Source organism: Urocitellus parryii, chromosome 6, assembly GCF_045843805.1.
Source record: "Urocitellus parryii isolate mUroPar1 chromosome 6, mUroPar1.hap1, whole genome shotgun sequence".
Taxonomy (NCBI): Eukaryota; Metazoa; Chordata; class Mammalia; order Rodentia; family Sciuridae; genus Urocitellus; species Urocitellus parryii.
Window position 1 is genome coordinate 112,336,865 of NC_135536.1, and position 23,095 is coordinate 112,359,959.

Sequence of the window (23,095 nt, forward strand, 5' to 3'; positions counted from 1 at the left end):
AGGAGGCACTGTTTCAAAGATGGGCGCCTGAGGAAGCCAAGCCAAGCCTTGGGGTGGGGGTGGGGGCATGGCTGGAGGCCGAGGCCCTAGTCTGGGCTCCTTTAATCAGCACTAGTGAGATATTGCAGAAAGGACGGGGGGAACCTGGTCCTCTAAGCAGGGAAGCTTCTAGCCAGTTGAGAGAAGAGGACTCCCCCAGAGAGGAGGTAAGGTAGCTCAGGGAGCTCTCCAGCCCTGGGGAGAAGCAGAGACTCCTCCTCCGAGGAGACCCTGGGATCCGGCACTGGCTCTGGGAGGCCTGCAGGCTGGTGGGCATCTGACCCTGACCTTGGAAGTCCCAGCAGGGTGAGAAATGTACAGTTCCTCCCCACAGCTAGCTACTTGGCTGATGGGGAAATGGCAGGGGACTGTGGGCCTCTCAGGGGCAGCAGCTCTGCCTCTACGTCCACATGAGCGTGTTTAGTGGATCCTGGTTAGGTGACCACACTAAACATATCCATCTATCCCAGGACTCTGAGCAGAGTGAGAACAGCGACTGGATTTTATTTCTCTCTTTATTTCCACCCCAGGACCCAGGCACAGAAGGTCCTCAGTAAAATGTGCTAAATTAGAGTAGAAAATGCAGCTCTGCTAAACAACCACCACCAATAAACCCTCTGCACACCCCTACAAGGGAGTCAGAAGTATTCACTCATTTGTCTTCACAGCAGTCCTAAGAGGCAGATATTCTCATGACCCCTATTTTCAAAGTGAGGCACAGAGATTCCATCACTCGCCCCAAGTCACACACCTAATAGGTGTCAGAGCCACGTGGTCTGCCCCAGGTTGCACCATGAGTCCCAATTCCTCACTTTTCTCTCTGCACCCTTTGCCACGTCACTACAGTTTTTGCCACTGAAGAGGCAGGGTAAGGACTGTGCTCGGTGGTGCATGCTAGTAATCCCAGCCACTCGGAAGGCTGAGGCAGGAGGATGGCAAGTCCAAGGCCAGCCTCTGCAACTCAGAGAGATGCTGACTCAAGATAAAAAACCAGAAGGGCTGGGCATGACCATAGCAATTGTTAACCGATGCAGCCTAGCTCTTCAGTGCTGGACTAGAAGGGAGGAGGAGGAGCGATTTCACAGTATCTGGACAAAGATACAGGGAGAAGGAACGCTGGGGAATTTGGGGGGACTCACAATATCTGGGGAGTGGCCCAGTCATTCCCTTCTCAGGATCTCCCTGAGGAGACTTGACTTTAGGCCCGACTGGGCCTGCCCCCAGCCTGTCAGGGAGCAGTGTGGCCCAGCACCACTCATAGCTTGTCCCTACCTCAGCTCTGCACCACGCCCAATAGCTGGGCTGTCCTTCCCCATCCAGGAGTGGCAGATGCAGATGCCGACCCAAACCGCCAGACCTAACCGCCCTCTGTGGACCCTGGGCTCTGGAGCCCAGCCCCAGGGCTTCCTCCACCTCATTTTCTTCCTTTCTAGTCACCATGGGACAGGGGCAAGACCCGTTACCACTGGGTTGAAGGCAGCACACAGCAGATATTATCAGGGAACTTATTAGATTTTACTTTTATGAGTAAGCAAAGGTCTTAGAGATCAAATCATTTATTGGTCCCTAAACTTTGTTTTTCTCAGCGAATCCCAAGTGGACACAAAAGGTTGATGCTGAGGGTGGAAGCAGGAACAAGTAGCAGGTTTTCAGTCCCAGGAGCAAATCTAGGACACTTTCCTTGGAAATTTAGGGGTTCCTGGAATACAGTTTGAGAACTGCTCTATGGAGTTGAAGACCTCGGTGCCCTAAGGGGGAGAACTAAGGCCCAGAGAAAGGCGGGAGTTGTCCAAGGTCGCCAGTGGTTCCTCATGACCCTCTGTCTTCCCCATCAGTCCTGTGGTATGACCTCACTCCCATCATCGTCTTTTGGGTCTGGGTGCTCCAGGTTGCATGCTGGGTGGTGGGCCACCCCACGGGGTACGATATGACTTGTGGTCTTCAGAGTCTGCAGCCGTGCTGGGGCCAGCAGACAGGTGGTGAAGTCAGCGGAGTCTGAAGCGAAGCCAAGAGAAATTTGGAGAGGGGTGATCTCAGTTCTAGTGTCGGCCGTGCCGTCAACTTGACTCGTGCGCCTGGGGAGTCCCTGGGCCTCTCGGGGGCCCCATTTTCCCATCTGGAAAATGAGAGATTCGGCCTCTGACACCCAAGGTGCAGCCCTGGCACACATCAGTAGGTTCTTTTGGACCAACACACAGCTGACTTCCAGTTGTCAGCACAAGAGCATCTGTCTTGAGTCTCCGCAAACAATTTAGAATTGGAGCCCAGGCAGTGGGGAAGAATGCAAACTCATCTCGACACTGGCCAGAGCCAAGTACATTTGGGAAGGGAAATCTCCAGGCAAAAATGATAATATTTTGCATTCCGGAGCCAAAGGAAAGAATTAGAGAAAATCATCTTCTAAGGCTCTGAATCCTCCAGGCCTCAGCTCCCCGCCCCTCATTTGCACCCTGGGGACTTGGCTGTGGGGCCTTCTGTCTCTGGCTGGGGCTTCTGGACCCATCAGATGTCAGGAAGACAGAGACCTTGGTGAGTGTCCAGGAATGTGATCACCTTTCCACAGAAAGCCCTGCCCAGCCCTGGGGCTGGACTGTGATGCTAAAATCTCAATGAGATTTAGGGCAATGGGCAGAAGGTCCTCCTGGTTTCCCTTAGACCCTCTTAGTTAAAAAATTTTGTGGACCCCAGGCTGTCTACTCTGACTCCTTGATGACAGCACTATGTGGCATTGGAATGACCAAGGATCTGTCTCCCTGGGCTCTTCTAGGAATGGGAGAACCTAGGGGAGAGGGGGAAATATGGCTGTCAAAGGCCAAAGGGTAGACTCCCGACTTTAAGACAGCTGGTTCTAGGACTCAGAAACGGGGACATGGATATATGGTCCCCACCTCTTAGATGCTAAAACTGCTGTGGTAAGAACGAGGCTGGGCATCAGGAAACTAGGTTTTTCTCCTGGGTTCTGCCACTTACGGGCTGTGTGACCTTGAACAAGATACTTCCCCTTTCTGGTCACCAGTCTCCCTGGTGGCCTAAAAGTGTTCACAGTTCGGATGTCCTAAGTCTGTGTTCTCTTTTTCCTCTGGATTCATTTCCAAATCCATCTCCCTCTGAGGGGAGGGGCTTGTGGACCGTGGGTGAGCAGGTGGTGCTTCCCCAGCAGGACTCCATCCGATTGCCCCCAGGACCAGGAACATCCCCCAGCTCCCGCCAGCAGTTGGTCCAACACAAGTGTCCTCAGCTTCAAGCCACTTCTGAAGGTCAGCTGTCCCCCAGCCCCACAGTGATTTAGCACCAGCCGGCCCGGCCCTTCTGTTAGAATCAGAGGCTGTGTTTAGGGGAGCCGGCCTGCTGACACCAGCCACTTCTCACAGCTAGCCCAGATGCCCTCTTTTACCTGAGAGCAAATTTGCCCGCTCTTGGGTCTTCCAAGGAAGGGATGCGCCCCCTTCACTCTCGTAAAAGCCCCTCTGTGTTCTCACTTCTGTCATTCACACAGAAGTGTCTGACTTCTTGACCCAGTGACTGTCCTCCAGGTGGGACCTCCTGCTTCTCTGCTCATGGGCTTTATCCTGCTGCCGTCTTCTCTGAAGGAAAACCCTGGAGTTCATCCAGCTTCCCATTCCCCCCACCACTGGCGTCACCAGCCAACCACCGTCCTTCCTCCTCTTGCCGCTGTTGCAGCTGGTGAAGAAGCAGCTAGAGCCTTGTCTCAGACCCCTAGCCTTCTGGCCTTCATGCAGGGCAGGTCGGAACTCTGCCCCAGGAGACACTGGGCCCGGTGCACACACAGGCGCAGAGCCCAGGGATGACGCAGTGTGGAGGAGACCCGCAGGGAGGAGAGCGCCAGCACTGATTTCTCCTGACAGTCCCCATCAAGGGGCAGAGGGTGGCTTCCATGGGAGACTCGCTAGGCCTGGCCAGGGAAGGAAGGAGGGAGAAGGGGGAGGCAGCAAGGACGCCCCGTGGAAAGGCGTCACCTCGCACACCCTTGATTCTCAGGGAGATTAGCTCATTGGGGAAACAGCAGGTCCCCAGTCCACACCCACTGCTGCTTCTGGCAGCAAGTGGCTCTGCGTGCGCCAGCGGTTAGAAGCAAGGTCTGCTTCATGGGAGGCTGTGGCCACAGTGTCTGCCTTCCCCAGGAGGAAGGGCCCTGGATCTAGATGCATTTGCACGGCCTCTTGACTGTTAAATGTGTAAAAAAAGAACCCATCAGGAATCAGAAAGCTCTCTCCTGGGGCGTCATGAGGGGGCTGAGCATCCTCACTGCATGATTGCTAGGTCCACTTTAGCCAAGAGTTCTGAAGACTCCGGTGGCCTTAATGGCATTTTGAAATTGGTAAAGGATGTGCTGCCTGGCACGAGCCTCACCAAGTTCACTTCATCTTCATCCAGGAAGGACTTGAGTAGAGAGACACGGGGCGGCCTGCCCTTCACCCACTGCCCTCCATCAGTGCAGCCGGCTTCCTCTCCTGCCAGGCTCTGGTGTGACCTCGGAGGACCCTGCCTTGCTTGCCTACCTCTCTCCCCTAAGACAGTCATCTCAACAGAAACTCACCGCTCCCTGTACCATCCCCTCCTTGTCACCTGCTGTGCTAAAGAAACTGTTTGCTACTATTATCACGATGGCCTTCCTCCAATCTCCAAAGCACTTGAAGCTCTAGATAAGGAAGAATTCTCTAAGTCAGAAACAATCAACCTATGTGACAGTGGGGACACTGGGCCGTGGAGGAGACCAAACCCCTTTGAGGGCCCGTGGTATGCAGGCTGAAATAGAGGCACTCATGGCAGCACCCAGAGAGAAAGAGCAAGTGCTGGTGAGAGCCATGGAGGCCCTTCTCATCGGTAGTTTGCCAAAGTGCTGGTTAAGCAGATGTCAAGATCATGGAAAACAGGCCTGAAAATTGAAAACAGCAAACTGAAATTGGCTATAATTAACATAGTTTTCCTCCCAGTCCTGGAGAACCCTCTCATGCCTTCAGAGGACACATGAATCACCTCCTTCAGGGCTAAAGTCACAGTTTTATGAAAGCTAGTATACTTTTCTGTCTTCTATCATTTATCCTTTTCTCTCCGTAGGGATGGAGCTTCTTCCTCAAGCTTTCAAGAACTACTACGAAGGATATAAAAGTACCCAAATCAACATTAGGAATCTCTGCATGGTACTCATTTAAAGTACAATCATGTCTTGATCAACTAAAACACACCTATGTACACACACACACACACACACACACACACACACACACACATATATCCCAGGTTGGATGGAAAACTGGTCTCAAGAGTTGTGACCACAGATATGCCCCTGCAGCAGGCTCTGGCCAACAGTGCTGGACCTTGGGCTGGTGCTTCCCACCTCCCCTCCGCCCCCTCCAATGTCAAAGTGGCCCAGATTCTTGAGACCCCCCTTCTGCCCCAGGCTAACTCAGGCTGCTTTGGGAGCCCCAGTAGCCATTGCCCAGCTGCCTGCGGGGCATTTTCACTTGTCCATGAAGGAACCCCGAGTTTTCTTTTCCAAACTTGTCTCTCTGCCAGCCTCCCCACGCTGGGAAGTGGTGTTCCCACCTCCCCACCTGCAAGTCAGAGGCTCAGAGTCTTCCTGTGACTCAACTTCCCACCAGCAAATCCTGCAGGTTTCACCCCTCAGGTCCTCTCCTCCATCTCCTTTGTCATCCCTTAGGCCCAGTCAATCTTGTCATCTTGGACCTAGATTTTGGCAAATCTTCTATAAGGGTGCTCAATTCTAATTTCGCTCTGCCCTTTGCAGCAGCCAGAATGATTTTTTTAAAAGTCCCCTCAGATGGTGACATTTTCTTGCTTATCACCTCTGGAGTCCTCATGGCATTTCGAGTAGATCCCGGATCCTTCCCCAGGCTCACCCGGTGCTGCAGGACCTGCCTTCTCCTCTACCCCATGAGTGTCATCATTGCTACCCTCCTCTCCGCAGCTCGGGCACACCAAGCTCTTTTCCCACCTCCAGACCTCTGCCCTGCTGCTCCCTTTCCCCGGGACAGTCTTCCTCGAGGTCTTGGCTCAGCTGGTCTCCCCTCACCCTCCAGTGCTGATGTCCTAGCCAGGATGGAGAACCCACTATTCCTTCTCACGGCATCTTCTTTTTTATTTTTACAATTTAAAATAGCGGCAGGTGGTTGTGAGACCTGTTGGCTCACTTGAACTCTGTCTCCTCTCTCCCTGGGGTTTGAGTCACACAGGGAGAGGACCAGCGTGTGCTGAGGCCTGCTCACGGGAGCTGACGGGGTAGCTTGAAATTGACCCTGAGGAGAGGATTTACACCAGGGAAAACTGGCAAATGCTATAAATAAGAACTCTTTCCACTCTATCCCAAGGGCCAGAATCTGTTGTTAAGCATTGACCAGTGCTCCCCTGGAAGGGACTGTTTCTGTGTCCCCACTTCATCCTCAGCACGTGGAACAGTGCTTAACACACAGTAAGTGATCAATGGACATTTGTAAAAGAGACAGTAGAAAATGAACACGAGTGTTCAGACCTTTAAGACTCTTAACCTGACAACTAAGGGTTGAAGGGGAGTGTGATGCTAAGAGTCTCAGAGAGGGACTGAATTTGGCTTCAGAAGCCCTAGTTCTAATTCCAGCACGGCTTCTAACTTGCTTTGCAACTTTGAGCCAGTTTCTTCCTCTTCCTGGCCCTCAGTATCCTTATCTGAAAAGGCACACACTAAACTAATTGCCCTATCCCTAAGTCCTGTTGTAGGTTTCCAAGAAGTCCATATAGGTACACTTTTATCATCTTTAAAACTTTACTCTCTCACTGTATTACACCAACTGCAGAGGATGCTGTTTATGTTATAGTTGATGTAAGTTATGCAGTGCACAACCTGTATAGTGGTACGTGGCAGCCCTGCCTACTCTGATCCTGGCTACAGGCATTTCAAAGAGAGCTGAATTGGCTATCTGATATACTAACCAGCTCAAAGAGTTCTGACAGTTTGGTTTTGGTTTTCCAGTTCCTAAGCATGTGTCCCGCTTGTCGTGGGTGTATGGATCAAGAGCCCTGGGCATCCAAGATTAGCCCCAGGCCAGCAAGTGTTTGGGCAAAGTAAGAGCAAGACAAAGCTCAAGATATGCAATTTGTGGCAGGGCTTTCCCTTGGAGGAGAGGAAGTAGGGTAATGAGGACCCAGAGAACTGCCAGACCAGTCTGACCCTGCTCTTTGAATGTAAACTAAAAAAAGGAATCGTGGGGGCCCTTCCCTTCCAAGTCTGTGGGGCTCGCCCTACAGTGGTACACCCCACCCACCAGAAGAGTTTTCTGGTTGCTCAGGGCTCAACACAGATGCACCAGGTGCCATTGCCTGGCTTGGTGTGGATGGGGCATTAGGGAGTGCAGGGTTCTGTTCCCTGATGGATATACAGGTCCTTCCAGTCTTCAGTATAGGTCAGTCTTTCATGGTTGCAAAGCCATCTCAATTGCCTACTGCCCCGTTAGTGTCAAGGCCCATGAGTTCATCTGCCTTTGCTAGAAAATGAACTTCCTTGTGAGGTGGTGAGTTTCCTGTCGTTGGAGGGTTGCAAGCCATGGATGGTCACTGTCTGGGATGTTCAGACGCTTGGTGCTGGACCTCTCAGGGACCCCCAAGGCCTAAGACTCCTCTTGGATGGGTGGACGAGCAGGGGTCAAGCATGCATTGTGTCCACCCGTGCACCAGAGCAAACTGTTTTAAAATAGAGTCCCCATTGTTCACTTCTTGTTCACGTATGAAAGGCAAAGTTCTGGCTCAGGGAATGTTCATGGAAGCATGGACGCATAGTCCCCAAAGGGCCCTTGGAAACACAAAGGCCAAACATTTCTTTTAGAAGTGACTGAATAAAGCTCACTCTAGTTCAGACTCCAAGCTTGACCCAGGGGTCCTCATCTTGACTCCAGGGCTCTGCCATTACCTTAGGCTTGAGAGGTGGAGGCCAGTCCCAGGCTTTGGTCTCTACATTGGTAATGTTCAGGGTTGGCCTGGATTGGTCACCTGGCCTGAGTTACGGCTGCTTTCAAGCAGCTTCTAGTGATAATCACTAGGCTGTGGGGCAGGGATAGAGGGAAAATGGGGAACTCCTCTGTCTGAGTTAGTTTGCAGTGGTTTTCATGCCCAGCAGGCTGAGCCGAGCCCGGCCTGAAGAGGGGGCCCAAGCTGGCATGAACTCAGTGCTTACGGGGGGTGTGTAGGGCAAGAAAGTGCAATGATTCCCAGGGGAAGAGAAAACAAGAGAGAAGGAAGGGAACGGTTCCCACTATCCAAGGGATCCAGGCAGGAGCCTTGTGAAGAGTAGGGTGCTGCTGATGAGGTGACATAGAGAAGTCTACAGGCATATGACAGTTCTTCTGGCAGCGGTCCAGGAGGGCTTTGCTTTCTAGAGTTGCCAGAGAGAAGAAAAGCAGCAAGTTCCTCCCCACTTCCACTCACTTCAAAATATCTGTTAGGGAGGGGGTTGGGGGTTTCTTTGTCTTTTGTAAGTGCAACAGATTTGGACGGCCCTCGGGTTCCATGTAAAACCCCCCTTTGCCTTCACGAGTGGGCACCCTGGCAAGGCTGCCCTTCCCTGCCTATGCCCAGCCATGGAGACCAGTCTAGTGGGGCCACTGCCCACCCAGGAAGCTGCCAGAAACAGCCAGGGACCTGGCTGCTTGGTGGCGGGGAAATGCTCCTGGGCCTTACCCTCACCTGGGCCCAGCGCAGGAGAAAAGGGACCCTCCTCTGCCTGGACACCTGCCAGCTTCCCTGAGGGCTCCTCAGTGGGTTCCCAGGGAGCAGCTGGCCCTGGAGGAGACCTCAACCAAACCAGGTCTGTCTCCTAAGGAGTCCCCCAGTCACATCTGACTCCTACAGCACTTCCCTTCTGAGCGCTAGGAGCCGCAGGAAATTTGTCCTTCCTGGGAGGCACAAAGGCACCAGGAACCTCGTGTCCCCACGGAGAGAGGAGTTTAGGTTGAATCAGTGTGAACATGAAAACTTGATTACACAGGAGTTTTAAAATTATAAGAAAACCAAATCCTAGGTTTTTCCAGCAATTATTGCTTAGGATGAGGTTCCGTGAAGATCTTGAGTTGATTTAAGGTTCACTTAAAGAAAACCATTAAATGAAAGCACCACGGGCTCCGCAGGTAGAGCCAGAGTTGTGTGCAGGCAGAAGACGGCTTTGGGCTGGAGAGTGCTTGCTCAGCAAGCGTGAGGCCCTGGCTTTGACTCCCACCCAGCACCACAAAAAAACAAAACAAGGGCTGGGGTGGTGGCTCCGTGGCGGAGCACTTGCCTAGTACGTGTGGGGCACTGGGTTCGATTCTCAGCACTAACATGTGAAGAAATAAAAATAATAAAAGTCCATTGAGAACTAAAAAATACTAAACAGAACCAAACAACAACAACAACGAACAAAACCCAAATCAGCAACCACAAAATATCATGAAAGAAGGTGGCCTTTGAGATAACAAGCTCTGAGTTCTGGGTTCTGGCTGTCTGGATTAGCAGCCGTCATCTGACCTCTCAGAATCACAGTCTCTGGAGTCCGACGGCCTGGTTTGCATCCAAAGCTGTGACTCTACCACCTGGGAGATCTCGCCCCAGCGACTGAACTTCTGGGTTAGCCAATGTTGCTGTTAACATTTGTGAGCATTCCATCGCTGCCAAACATTTTGTTATTGGGTAGTTTTTCCAGTTTTCATATTAATCCTACAAGTCAGGATTACCAGGTAGCACTGGGATTTTCATGACACCATCCAAAGAGAAAAGTCACTTGTCCAAAGTCCCCCACTTAATAAGCATCAAGGCCAATATTGAAAGCCTGTGTCCATATGACCCTTTGGGGCTCAGACCCAGTGTTTCCGTCTGTGCAATGGGGGTTCATGTCATATCCTAATGCACCATGGATGGCTCTCGTCAGATAGCTCCCAGAGATCGGTCTATGTTCAGCCCCTGCCATCTTCTCCAGGCACTCCCAGCTCCTTCTTGGGCACTAAATAACATGGCTACGTTCTGCAGAGTATGGTTGATGTCTGAATCACAACGTTGTGTGGGAAATGAGGCTTTTGAAACTTCTGCTCCACCCTCACTTCTTGCCTAGGAGGTCATTATATACCTAGGTTTCCACTGTGTCAAACCAAGGGTGGTGGGGGGGCCAGGCTGGGGGCAGGGGTGTGTGTTGGGGGTGGGTTTACAATGTGCCAGATGGGATGCAGGCAGATCCACACTGAGAAGAGAGGAAAGAGCAGAGACCATCTTGGGGACAAGTGACCACAGTCAGACCTGCCGGCGGGGCCTCTCGTGCAGCCTGCCAGGGCTGCTGCCCCTGGCTGGCCTCGCCGTCAGCAGCAAGCACATTCCACAGCTGATGTTTGGCTTGTGGTCTGGCCTGGCTTTCTCGATGGTTTCTTCTGCTCTAAATGGCTTTCAAAACCAGAATCTGAGCTCGTCTTAAGTTTGGGGCATGAATCACTGCTTCTGGGCCCGAAAAGGGGATGGAGGGACAGAGTCTCCATGTTATGGACGCTTGCTCTCACTCAGGCCTGTCTGTGTGACAGCTACCAGTCATTTGAAAGGCTCAGCATCAGACTGGCTTCCAAGCTCCCAGGCAGCATACCGACGGCCCCCGCCTGCCCCACAAACCCCACCAGGGCACATGTATGGAACTGACTCCATTTCCCCACCTTGAACCTCGCATCCCCTCACACTTTCCTCAGCCAGGGGCACCGCTTGCCTGTCATTTGGGCTGGGGATTTAGTCCAGTGGTGGAGTGCTGGATGCTTCCTGTCATTCCACCTGCTCGCCACTGTCATCCTGTCACATGTAACCTCCTCCCTACCTCCTCAGGAAGCTTCTGCAAATGTAGATTAGAATGTCCTAATGCAAATGTCCCTATCCTCCCTCAAAACTCTTCAATGGCTCCCATCTGCCAATCCAAATGCTCTCATTGGCATTTGGCTTCTTTCTCAGTGGCTCTAGCTCACTGTTTGGTTCTTGCAGTTCCCCACAGTCCATACTCCAGCATCCTGCTCACCCAACATCAGGTGGTTTGCATCAATATACTCTACTCACCTCTTTTGCTGCCAAGTAAATCCTTCTTTCAAAAATAAAAAAATCTGTCTCTCACCCCTCAAACCTCAGATTCCTCCATCTGTAGCTATCTTATAACCGGTATTATTTCTTCCCTTGTACTATCATCATTTATCAAGTATGAGTACAAAGAGATTTCAGACATCTGTCCTGCCCTTAAATATCTTTCTGCTTCCCTGGACAGATGGCTCTTCCACTCATTTGTTACGAAGCACCTATTGCATCTAGCACTATGCAAGACCTGCGTCTGCAGTGGTGGATCCGAGGCCTGGCATCTGTTCTGGTGGTCTCCCAGCACAACAGGGAAGGTGTCTAGCCAGAGGAAGTACCACTGGGTGGGCAGGAACAGGATACCTTGAGATCATGTGAGGGGGCCCAGGCTCTGACTAAAGGACCAGGAAGGCTTTTAGGAGGCCAAATGGAGACCTGAAGGATCAGTGAGTGTTAGCCAGGAGAAAAGAGGGACAGGATCAAGGGGGATACAGGGGACAGTGTGAGTGCGGGCTGGAAGCAGCTCTTGTATTTGGCTAAGTCAGAGAAGCTCAGTTGGATAGGGTGCTGTAGGGCCGAGCAGGCCTCTGTGGATGTGGATCTGCTGATGGGTGAGTCCTGATGGAGACGAGGGCCCGCAGGTCAGGATTTGGCGGGCTGTGTTTGTTAAAGATCAAGATTGAACCCATGCCACTGCACATCCCTGGAGCTGTGGGAAGGCCAGTTCTGCAAGACCTAGCTTTGCAACATACCAAGGTAGCTGCTCCAGAGCCCAGGGTCAGATTCTCAGAGGTCCTCCCCAAACAATTCTCAAAGTCAACAGAGACAGAAATGTTTGTGGGACTTCAGGACTTAAAAATGATCTGTGGGCCTTTAGAGTTGCTCCATGGATACCCCGTCTTCCATGCATACCAGCACTTGGCACGAGCCTGTACCTGAGGAGTCTGCAGACTGCTCCCCACTCCCACATTCCCCAAGGCAGAGTCAGTGCCTTGTCTATAATTTGGAATCTCCACACTCTAGTCGCCTGGGCTTCATGGGGGCTCAGTACATGTTACTGAACTGGACAAGTCACTCAGGTCCTCATCCGTAAAGTGTCTTTCTTGCCAAATGACAGACCTGTAGGCAGGACCATGTGAGCAGGGCTATTTTGCAGTGGATCCTGCAGATTATGTAGCTCATCCTACAAGTTGTATAAATAAACTTGGAGAGGAACTCAGTCTGCTAAGGGACTGATGATCACCACCAATCATTAACTCTGAAGGGCCTGAGCTCCAGGAAAAGAGCATCCCCAGCACAAGGAGAGGAAATGAAAACTGCTTTGTGGCCTTCTTCCTTGAAGGAAGAGGAGGTGAGAGCCTGGAATGGGCTAGGCTGAGAAGGAGGATGGTAGAGATTAGGGATATTCCAGAATGATTCCAATGATCTTGCATGACTTGACTACCACCAGTAGAGAAAAATCTACCATTAGAACATCATTTCCCTGACTGAAGTATTCTTTACTCCTTAAGTTACTCACTGGATGTAGCAAATTAGGATCTAAACCTCACCCTTGGTCAGAAGACCTGGCCCTGAGTCCCCATGTGATCTTGGGAAAAAATCACAGAAATCATTTAACCTTTAAGAGCCTCAGCCTCCCCATCCATCTAAAGGGAACATCCTTTCCTGACAGAGGAAGGCACACTCTTTGCAGACTGTGGGTGGGAGCTGCACCTACTAGCCCACTTCATGGTTTTTCCCTGGCTTTCCTGAGCCCAGCTCTCTGATCTATGGAGAAGAAATGGGCCCTGGAAATCTGCAGGGTCAGGATTCTTGGTTGTCTGGCTCAGCTGGTGAAGCTGCTTGGGGAAGAAAGCTGTCAGCCCCAGCTTCAGAGGCACGAACCCCTTCTCTGTGTCATCCTGTTTGGAATCCTGGAGCATGTTGCTATAGCAACTTCCCTAACTCACCCACATGCCACGTAGAAAAACCTCTGCCCGCTTTAGAGCTTCACCATCCAAGCCACAGGCTGGGTTCTTCTACCTTATAGGAAGCGGCTGGCTGTCAGGGACAGGGATAGGGGAGGGCTCTGATTGGCTGGACCAAGCCAAGCAGGCCCCTAGCCTCCCCTGTTTCCTCTGCTGGCCAGTCCTGGTGCCTAAAATGCCCTGGTTTGCTCTTTATTCCTTTGGTTTAAGGCACAGCCCAATTACAGTGCAAATCCCTTTGGGTGGGACACATTGAGTTGTCCTCGCTCTTTAGCGCTGATCAGCATGAATGAACTTATTAGGCCTGAAGCTCAGAGCAGGTTTTGATTAGGGGAATGGAAATGGGCAGGCTGGGGAGGAGAATGGGCTGAGCAGGAACCCTTGGGCAGTCAGTGTCCCAGGATATCAAGGCCTTTGAGGACAGGTGGTTGAGCGCTTGTGGAGTCTGATCTGGGACAGTGAGGAAAAGAGGATCTCAGGCTGCGAGGCACCCGTGAGGACCCCATTTCACCAAGCCAGCATCTTGCATGGAGGAGTTGGAGTCTAGCTGAGTCTGAAGGGGCAGGTGCCCCACTCCTGGTCAGGGAGGGTGATTGTTTGCACCCTGATTTCATTTTCCCTGAAGTCAGCTCCTTTGCCAGGGCCCCATATTGTCTTTCTATGCTTTCCAGTCCCATTTCCCAAAGAGAGAAATTATCACGCGTGGATTTAGAGCCGTGGCTTTGGGTCAGTCAAATCCTGATGCTGCCTCTTACTTTATCGACATAATCTTGGACTGTTCATTTCTCTTCACTCGTGTAGCCTGGGGATCACAGTAGTGATTTCATGATGCGGTTGCAAGGTCTAGCGGAGATGCACGGAAGTGTGTGCACAGCAAATACTAAGTGACAGAAAGGATAAAAACTGCTCTGTGATCTGAGGGCTTGCTGGGAGCCAGATGCTGCTCTGATCTCGTGACATGAATGAATCACATATGGATGGTTAGCCCAAGCATCAGCTTATGAAATTATTCTACCCATTTTACAGTTGAGAATACTAAGCCTCGAAGGGGCTTATCGAGGGTCGCCCAACTAGAAGGGAGTCGAATGCAGGTGACCTAGCTCCTGACCCCTGCTTGTGCTGATTATTACCACTGCTGGCTGAGGGGTGCCAGGTCAGTGTTCAGGTGAAGGAAGAATTGAGAGCATGGGGAGGGGACTGGCCCACTCTGATTTTTCCTTCCGAGTGAGATTCTATTCATCTTGGTCTTAAGTACTCAGTGTGAAAACTCTCCACTGAAGTTTTTTGAAGCTCATTTCTTCTGGGTTTACAAGATGACCTATCCTAGTCTCCCCTCATCCCCTCCTCCCCTCACTGGGAACAAACTCCTAGGATTTCAGTGGCATTAGGATTGACAGGATAGACACAGCGAAGCTGGGGACAGTCCCACCTGCACCACGGCTCACTATGGGAAGCTCTCCATGCTAAGGAGTGTGAGTGTCTTGATCTCACAATTGCTTTGGGGAAAATAGTTTCCAATGACTATGGATCCTTGGTGAGAGCCCTAGATTTGGGGGTAGGAGGGGCACGGGGCATGCAGTGAGTGGCAGAGATGTCATTTTTTTGAAGGGCACTGGAGCATTTTTAAAGCTTGTTTGTAGCAGACCCTCCTGGAGTCGGCCAAAGGCCACTGTCTGGGGAGGATCATGACAATGCCAGGCAGGCGCACTCCAACAATGACCAGATTTAATTCCAAAAGGAAGATTGAAGTCTGTGGTGAGATGATAGTATCCCAAATCGGGCCTTGTGGAGAGGAAAATGAATTTCTTAAATTCTTCAGATGAACTCCCTTCTACGTAGTAAGAGCCAAGTCAGCTCAGAACACAGTTTTCTCCTAAGCTTAGGGGTTGAGGCAGGGTGTGGGGGCTGGGGATGAAAGGAAGTTCCCTGATGTGGAGAGAAAAGTGAGGAAGCTTCCACTCCCGGAGGGGAGAGAGGGAGACGCAGAGAGAGCAAGGGTGAGGTGAGACACTGAGTCCCTCCAGGGCCCACAGGCCTGTGTGGGTGGCCTGGGAATCATGAGAAGGACAAGATTTGCATCCCATCTTTGGGGGTCCATGGTGGAGTGAGTTCTCACTGTGATCAAAACCATAGGCCAGGTCTTTGGAGGGAGGGGCTGGGGAAGTCTTGGTTTATTTAGACTCCTGGCAAAAAAAGAGAAAGAGGGTGAGGCTCCACCTCATCTCCTTAGGACCCCAGAGCCTGCATGTGATGTGGAGGGGTTCAGAGGTTTCTCAGCTCACAGTGGCTGAGGGTCTTGGCCCATAAGCTCCCAGCAAAGTGGACAAAGGGGAAGCAAAGTGACAATGACAAACTGCATCTCCCAAGCTAGAGAAGCTTGGTTTATTTAGGGCACTGGCCTGTATGTCTCCTCTGAGTCTCCAACAGATTTCCCTTAGATTTCTCTTATGGACTTGAGTTTGAAAGGTGTATATCTGTGCATCTTTAGATTCTTACAGACAGGAAGACGATGATGGAGAAGAAAGACAGCCTTAGCGAGTGCTTAATATATGTCTGGCACTTTCCCAGCAAAAAGTATGTAAATGTGCTTATTTGATCTTCATGACAACTTTATAAATTCTATTATTATCCCCACTTTGCAGGAAATTAAGGCACAGAAGAACCATGTAGTGACTTGCTGAGCGCACAGAGCACTAACTGGCAGAGCCAGACCTTTTGCAGCAGTGAGACTCTTTAGCCTTTGCCCCACTCTGTGTCTGGTTGTGCTTTGTGTCTTTACGGGGCTTGGCAGATAACAGGGGCTCAGGTGCATTTTTAAAAGAATCATCGCTCATACTATGGATGGATTGTGATTGGAAGTTCTGGTCAATGGACCTACTCCGTCTGAACGTCAGCCATAAATGTCTTCAGATTTGTTATTTCTTTTTTTTAAGGCTTTCCTGATAGCTTTGTCTACCCCATCAGCTTAGCCATTCTGCAGCCAGGGCTCTGAACTCAAAGTATCTTAGTGACCACTCACTCCCAACCTGGCCTCTAGTAAATCTCTGGTCGAACCAAACTGTGACACCACCAGCAGGCAAGCTTCTTGGTAAATCTTTACATTGCATCCATGTGACACACAGGTGACAGATCAACATCAATTCTGCCTAGGTCTTGGGGAATGGACCCAATGACCCCTGAGATCCTTCCAGTCTGTAAAGTCCAGGCTGACCAACATCACCTTTGTGGATTTAAAGTATGCACTTTTTTTTTCTTTAGCATCCTAAAATCTGAAGAGTCTCACTTAAGTCACACTGACTCCACATACTCTTCCAGAGTCCTGTTCAAATTTATCTCCTCCTTTAGGAAGTCACCCTTGCTTATTCAACTGACACTGAGCTTCTCTCATCTGAACATCCCCTAGTTTCTCTGCTCCATTGACTCCCTGGCACTTCTGTTTAGCTCTCCCTGGTCTGGCTTTGTCCTCAGCTATGGGCAAGGCTCAGACTGCATACATGCTTAGGCCCTTCCCCCAGCTCCCTGCAAGCAGATGTCCTTTTTTCAACATTGATTGATATGTTTAATAAATCCCATATTTCAAGAACCCAAACTGGCCAGACATAACGCAGAAGTGGTTTTCTCCATATACAGGGAGCTCTGAGTCACAAATCCTGCGTCTTTAGAGGTCCTTTAATGTCACTGTCCTTTACCACCTCTCTTTCTTGAATGACAACATCATTAACAACCACTGACTGAGCCCTACTGTGCCTGTTGGAGAGGTCAGAGAGCCAGTGCAGGGCTGGACAGACATGGGCTCTGGAGCTGGAACTGAAAGCCAGGTCTGATTCCAAAGCCTTTCTGCTGTTAGCTTGCTGAGGTTGAGACTGTCCCCCATGGAAGGCAGTCATTCCATCTTAGATTATGGGGCAACATATCTGGCACACAAGAGTAGATTCTTTTTACTGTGACTGGATTTCAAGTGATTTAAGGACAGTTCCTGATGTCACCCCTCTCCCATCTAAATGAAGCTGGAGTGGGCTCTGCCCCACTGTAGCTAATTTCTAGACATTTGTGGAGCCTGGTGGCAGCTCTTCCTTTTCTCCCAAATCCAAACGTCACACACCAAGGTTTGTTTTAAACTGTCACTCTAGGATCTAAACTGAACCCCCCAGCTGGAGGCCCTTTCAACTATAGGACCTCCCAGAAGTTTGGTATACCACGACAGGAGGGCTCACATGTTTCCTGTGGTGTCTGCAGGCTGGAGAGAGGGTTGGAGGGTCTCCACCTGCGCTCCCGGAAGGCCCCTCTCCCGCTGCCACACCATCAGATCCCAACTACTGGCTCCAGCTCAGGCTCGGAGCCACGCAGAAGGGGAGGAGAATCCTGGCGCCCACACCCAGCCCGTGCTCCGGACTGGACCTTGCTGGACATTCCGCACGCAGAAGAGGAACCCCCAAAATTTCCTCCCGCCATAAAACAGCGCTGCTGGCGGCCGCCCCGTGTGGCTAGAGATGTGCCAAGACCTGTGACTAGGTTCCCGGTGCAGACAGCCCAGGTCTGACTTCTGCGGGACTCGGGTTGCCAGCTGCGCCCCCACACCTGGAGTACATTAGGCAGCTACGTGCGTCTTGGCGACCGCGGCTTCCCCCGGATTATTGAATAATTGCATAATTCCAAGCGCGGGTTGTGGGGGCGCTGTCCTATTCCGACCCCGGGTATCAGGTAACTTTTCCAGAGGTCCTGGATTGCGGGACTGTGTGCAGCCGCCTGTGACCCGGCAGATGAGGATTTGCCACAGCCTAGGGGCCAAACGCCCTAGGGCTTCCTTTAGAACCCAGTGAGATGAACTCTGGGCAGCTTTTCGCTCCCGCGTCTCCCTCTCCAGCCTCTAGGGCTGCGGCGCCTGATTCTCCAAACTTCGGGGTGCGCCCCCAGATCCACGCACAGGCACAGAGGCACGCTCGCTCGATGTGTCCATCCCCTTTCCCAGTCGGGGCCCACTCGCCTTTCACACTCCTGGGATGCCTGACTACCCCAGCCTCTGTGTGGGAACCGCAGCATGGCCCTCGGGGACCCAAGGCACCCAGCGGTGCCACCAGCCCTCAGCGCTTTTTCAATTTAAACCTCCTCAACTTTTCCCAACACACCAAACTGCGGACTCTTAAGATGCTTCCGCGCACCTCGATCTTTTGCTGAACTTGGAACCTTTAAATTGCAGTCAGTCCCAGGGGACCCACGTCCCCAAGAGCGGCCAAGTTCCGACCCTAGGAAGCGTATGGTGCTCCCTCTCCTAACATCTGGATCCGTGGTCCCAGCGGGCCAGGGAGGGACTTCCAGAGACTAAGGAAGGCAAGGGGGGACACGTACCTGGCCACAGGCTGAGCGCCCAGGCCACCACGAGGCCCCTGGGCAGGTCCATGGCCCGCAGTGCTGCGGCGGGTTGCGGGCGCAGAGCGGCAGCTGGGGCGGCGAGCCAGAGTAGCAGCCTCCTCTTCTCGGCGCCTGGAGCCAGCACTGCGCTCAGCGCCGGTTCCCTGATAGCCGCGGCCCTTTCGGAGGAAGTGGGAGGGCTCGAGCGGCGGGGAGGGGCGCAAGGCCACCACATGGGCTCTGGCTTCAGGCCAGTCTCGGCCCCTCTGCCACCTGGGCAGGAGGCGTGCAGCGGCCACGACGTCCTCTCCACATCTGGTCTTCTCCCCCTCCCCCGGACAACCACTCCTAGGAGCCAGCTACTTAGGCGGTGTGCCACCTGCCTCTCTGGGACCACCACCAAATCAGGGTCTGCTCAGGAAAGTGGTTCAATCGTCCCATCTCCCAGAGAAAAGAGCTCCACAAAGCCCAGAGGGAAACTGGAGGTGATCCAGCGATACCCCTTGTGACTCAGGTCTCCCTTAGACAAGCATAGTGGACGTCCCTTAATAGTGCATTCCAAGACATCCTTTGTCTCTCTGCATCCTGGGTCATGAAATGTAAAGGCCAGAGATCTTGTGACCCTGGAATAAATGCAGATCCTCCCTCCTCCACTCTCCTGACCTCCTCCTCACCCTCCACACCTGAGCCATGTCGAGGCACCTAGGAGGACCTGAACCACGTTAACAAATCAAGATGCTTTTCTTTGGAACCCAGACACCTTCCTCCCCAGCCCTCCTTGTAATAAAAGACAATCAACTTCAATGCTTATTTGTTGAAAAAGCTTTTAATCAAGCCGTGGGCCACAACTGTGAGTGTGGTGGCTGGCCTTCCCAGCAGGGGAGGAGCAGAGGCAGAGGGCAGGATAGCAGAGGGCAGAGGGCAATGTGTGGGGAAGATGGAGCAGAGGACCTGTCACTTTCTTAGGAGGGTCTTCCTGTGCCCTTCCTTATCCCCTGTCCCCACTATTCAGGTCCTCAGACACATGCTCATCTTCTTTCTCTCTCTCTCATCTTTATTGTACTTAAAAGAGAAACTAGACTCTGATTAACAGAATAATTTGATTAACTTCTCTCTCCCTGAAATCTCTATGATCACTCAGTCCCTAGACACCAGAAACACAGGAGGAGGGTGGATGAATGGATGAGTACAGGAGGTGGGGTTTTCAGGCTAGGAGAGATTGGAAGGGCTTCCTGGAAGAGATGGCAGGGTTCCTGAGGATGAGCTGGGTTTTGAGCAGGCCTGTGTTCACATGAATGGAGTGGTGGGCTTGTGTTGGCCTCTTCAATGTCGCTCTTTTCTTGGTAGTACGGTGGCATTTACTTTAATATATTCATCTCTGCTACTTAGCCACAGACTGGGAGAAGCTGATTCCATCCCTGATGTGTGTGTGTGTGTGTGTGTGTGTGTGTGTGTGTATGTGTATGTAGGCATGGGCAAGTACTTGGCGGTGGGAGTAGGGAGAGAGAAAGAAAGCAAGCAGGCATGGGGTTTTTGCAGAAGTGAATCAGTGTGTCACCATCCACAGGACATAGTTTAGAAAGGGGAATATGACAGAGGAAAACAAGCTTTCTTGCTCTTTTTTTTTTTTTTTAATTGTAATTTTTTTATTGGAAAACAAATATACAACTTGGAATGGATTTGAGGCAAATTGTGCCATAAGCAGATTTTCTTTAAGTGGCTAAACAAAGTTTAAAAAGCAAGTAACAATAAAAGAAAATGTTTCTGGTACAAGACCAGCAGTACAAAAAAATAGTGTACGAGTACCTGGATAATACACCCGTTTTGCAATAGTGCAACTTTTAAGTACATATTGTTGACTGTCCATAGTCCACGCAGAGTTACAACTCCACACTTCAACAACAACATGCTGACAAGTCCTAAAGAAAACTACTTTTAAAAAAGGCATAACCCAGATGTTCCCTCATTTGACCAACTCCATCTAAAGTTTGGATGTGCAGAAGGGCTTAGATATATCCAGAGTAAGCCACATGCAACATGTTACTTGATCAATTTTCTAAAATAAGGTATCAGGACAATGACAGTAAGATAAGGGAAGAAAACATGGAGGAATGAAGTCCTAATTACTATACATGCATATTTTTTTGACAATAGGGGGAAACCTTTTACAGATAAGTTACAAACAAAGAAAAGGCAAATAAACAATTTTGTACAAGAAATTTAACACATTCTGTACAATGTCTTCACTTTGCTGTCATCATTTGTACAAACTCTTCATAGTTTACTTGACCATCACCATCAATATGTGCTTCCCTGATCATTTCATCAACCTCTTCATCTGTTAACTTCTCTCCAAGGTTTGTCATCACATGGCGAAGTTCTGCTGCACTAATATAGCCATTGCCATCCTTATCAAACACACGGAATGCTTCTCTAATTTCTTCTTCGCTGTCTGTGTCTTTCATTTTTCTTGCCATCATTGTCAGAAATTCAGGGAAGTCAATTGTGCCATTACCATCAGCATCTACTTCATTAATCATGTCCTGTAACTCTGCTTCTGTGGGATTCTGCCCAAGAGACCTCATTACAGTTCCCAATTCCTTTGTTGTTATAGTTCCATCACCATCCTTGTCAAATAGTGAAAAAGCTTCTTTGAATTCTGCAATCTGCTCTTCAGTCAGTTGGTCAGCCATGCTGCAAGCGCTACCGGTTTCCGAGACACGACCACACAACCACTCGTCTCACTCGCTCCACTCGGACTAATTCTCCTCCTCCGCCCCCAGTGCCTCATAAACACCTCCCTCCGCTAGATCCCTCCGCCGTACCGCTTTCTTGCTCTTGTAAGAGAGTTTCTGGAACACAAGAACTGACTCTCTTCTCTACTGTCCTACCCTGGCCTCCTCTTCCAGGCTGGGTAAAGGACAGAGGAAGTGCTGAGAAATTAACAGAGGTCAGGGTGGGGAAGGGGGATGTGGCCTTGGGATGAGGCAGACATTTGGTGACACAATGGAGAAGAAACCAAGTGCAAGAGGAGCTACTGAGGGAGCCCAGAAGGTGAGAGTGAGCTTGTATTTATTTATTTAATTATAATTTATTCTTAATTTACTTGAAGTCATTTCTTATTTAATCATTGTTAGACATTATTTAAATCACACAAGGCAGCATGATGTGGGTGACAAATTGCCTATGATTCTGATTCTAAGGCTGGGGAAGCTCAGAGAAGTGTACGAAGGGCATTCTAGAAGCTGGGATTTGAGTTGACAGAAAATTGAAGCTAAATAAATATAAGCACCATGTGGGATTTGAAGCTGGGATTTGAGTTGACAATTTTTTTTTTCAGAGTAGAAATTAGAAGTTTATTAAAGGACAACAGAAAAGACTTCTCCCGGAGGAAGAAGGGGACCCAAGAGGTGGAATCCGTGGAAGTGCGGTTGTCTCTCATTTTATAGTTTTTGGTGATGGAATGTAGGTGGGAAGGCCTGAAGAGTTGGGACACAGGTGGGCCAAAGAAGTAATCTGGGCAGGAAGGACTTCATTAACACTTCTTTGGGATGGGCTAACTTTAAATCTGCTGGGGCTGTTCATTAATATTTCTTTGGGATGTACTTTGGGCCTAGGGCTTTTCTTGGGACTTCATTAACATTTCAAGAGTTGCTCAACTTTTCCAGAAATTCATTCTCAACATGGCCTCCATTGTAGATTTCACTCGATATTAGAACGGATTTACCTAACTACATTGACTGCCTAATTTTAAATCTGGCTTCATTCCCCCCTCTAATTTTGGGAACTCCTTACTGCTGTAAGGAAAGGGGGCGAAGATCGTTCTGGCTTCTTCAGGCTGAAAGGGGATGATGTTGGGCAAGCAGTTTGGAGTCCCCCTTAAAAATCGGGTCTATCGAATGGTCCATGATAGAAGTCCGATTGAGAAGTAATAGGCTGGAGGGCCATTTGAGTGATGGGTGGTCTATAAGAGAAACAAGAATTTATTAGTACTGGAACCAGATTGATGCAGTAATAAATGCCACAGCACAGGAATATGCCAATGAGTATGATGACAATGACAGAGATTAACAATATTTTCCACCAGGAAGTAACAGAGGACCAGGAGCTAAGATATTGTTCCCATTACAAAGTTGGTGAGGACATGGCTTGTATCTGAGCATGTAAATCTTTAAGGATATTTGTCACATTGCCAGAATTGTCAGGGATGTAAACACAACATTTAACTTTTAGGGTTATAGATGTCCTTTTTCTTAAGATACAGTTTAATAATTTAATGTCATCTGATCTTGCAAAATCTTTTTTCTAGTATGACCTCTGTGTCTAATAGAAAAACCTTTAATCTTGTTACTCAGGGCTGGATAATCATACTAGCAAACACCAAGCCTACCTGTAGGCCTTAAACTAAAAACTACTCTGGCAGTTCCTTTTGATAGTTATCAGGCATTTCTGTCTGAGAATCCTTCTTTGTAGCCTCCAGTCTTACTTATTTTGGGAGGCTAACATGAAGTGTATACCTTAAAATATTAATAATAATAATAATAATAATAATAATAATATTTTAAGGTTATTTAAAATGTCCAGGAATGGCTATGTTTTGGTTTTAACTGTCTTTGCTAAGTGTTTAAGATGAGGCAGTCAAACTGACTTTTGTTTCTATCTATTGTTAA

The 23,095-nt window shown here is 50.1% G+C and overlaps 2 protein-coding genes across 2 annotated transcripts in view; both read right to left on the reverse strand.

Annotated features, from left to right (window-relative positions):
* Window positions 1-18,534, reverse strand: part of Itga11 (integrin subunit alpha 11) — a 114,231-nt gene extending 95,697 nt beyond the window's left edge. The window contains exon 1 of the mRNA XM_077799944.1: window positions 18,423-18,534. Within this exon, the coding sequence (XP_077656070.1) occupies window positions 18,423-18,474 (52 nt within the window). The 5' untranslated portion in view covers window positions 18,475-18,534. The remainder of the gene's footprint in view (window positions 1-18,422) is intronic.
* Window positions 18,535-20,074: 1,540 nt separating this feature from the next.
* Window positions 20,075-21,188, reverse strand: LOC144255343 (calmodulin-alpha). Its single transcript, XM_077799830.1, has one exon. It carries the CDS (start codon window positions 21,116-21,118, stop codon window positions 20,669-20,671), a length of 450 nt encoding a protein of 149 aa, XP_077655956.1. The 5' UTR covers window positions 21,119-21,188; the 3' UTR covers window positions 20,075-20,668.
* Window positions 21,189-23,095: the final 1,907 nt, after the last annotated feature.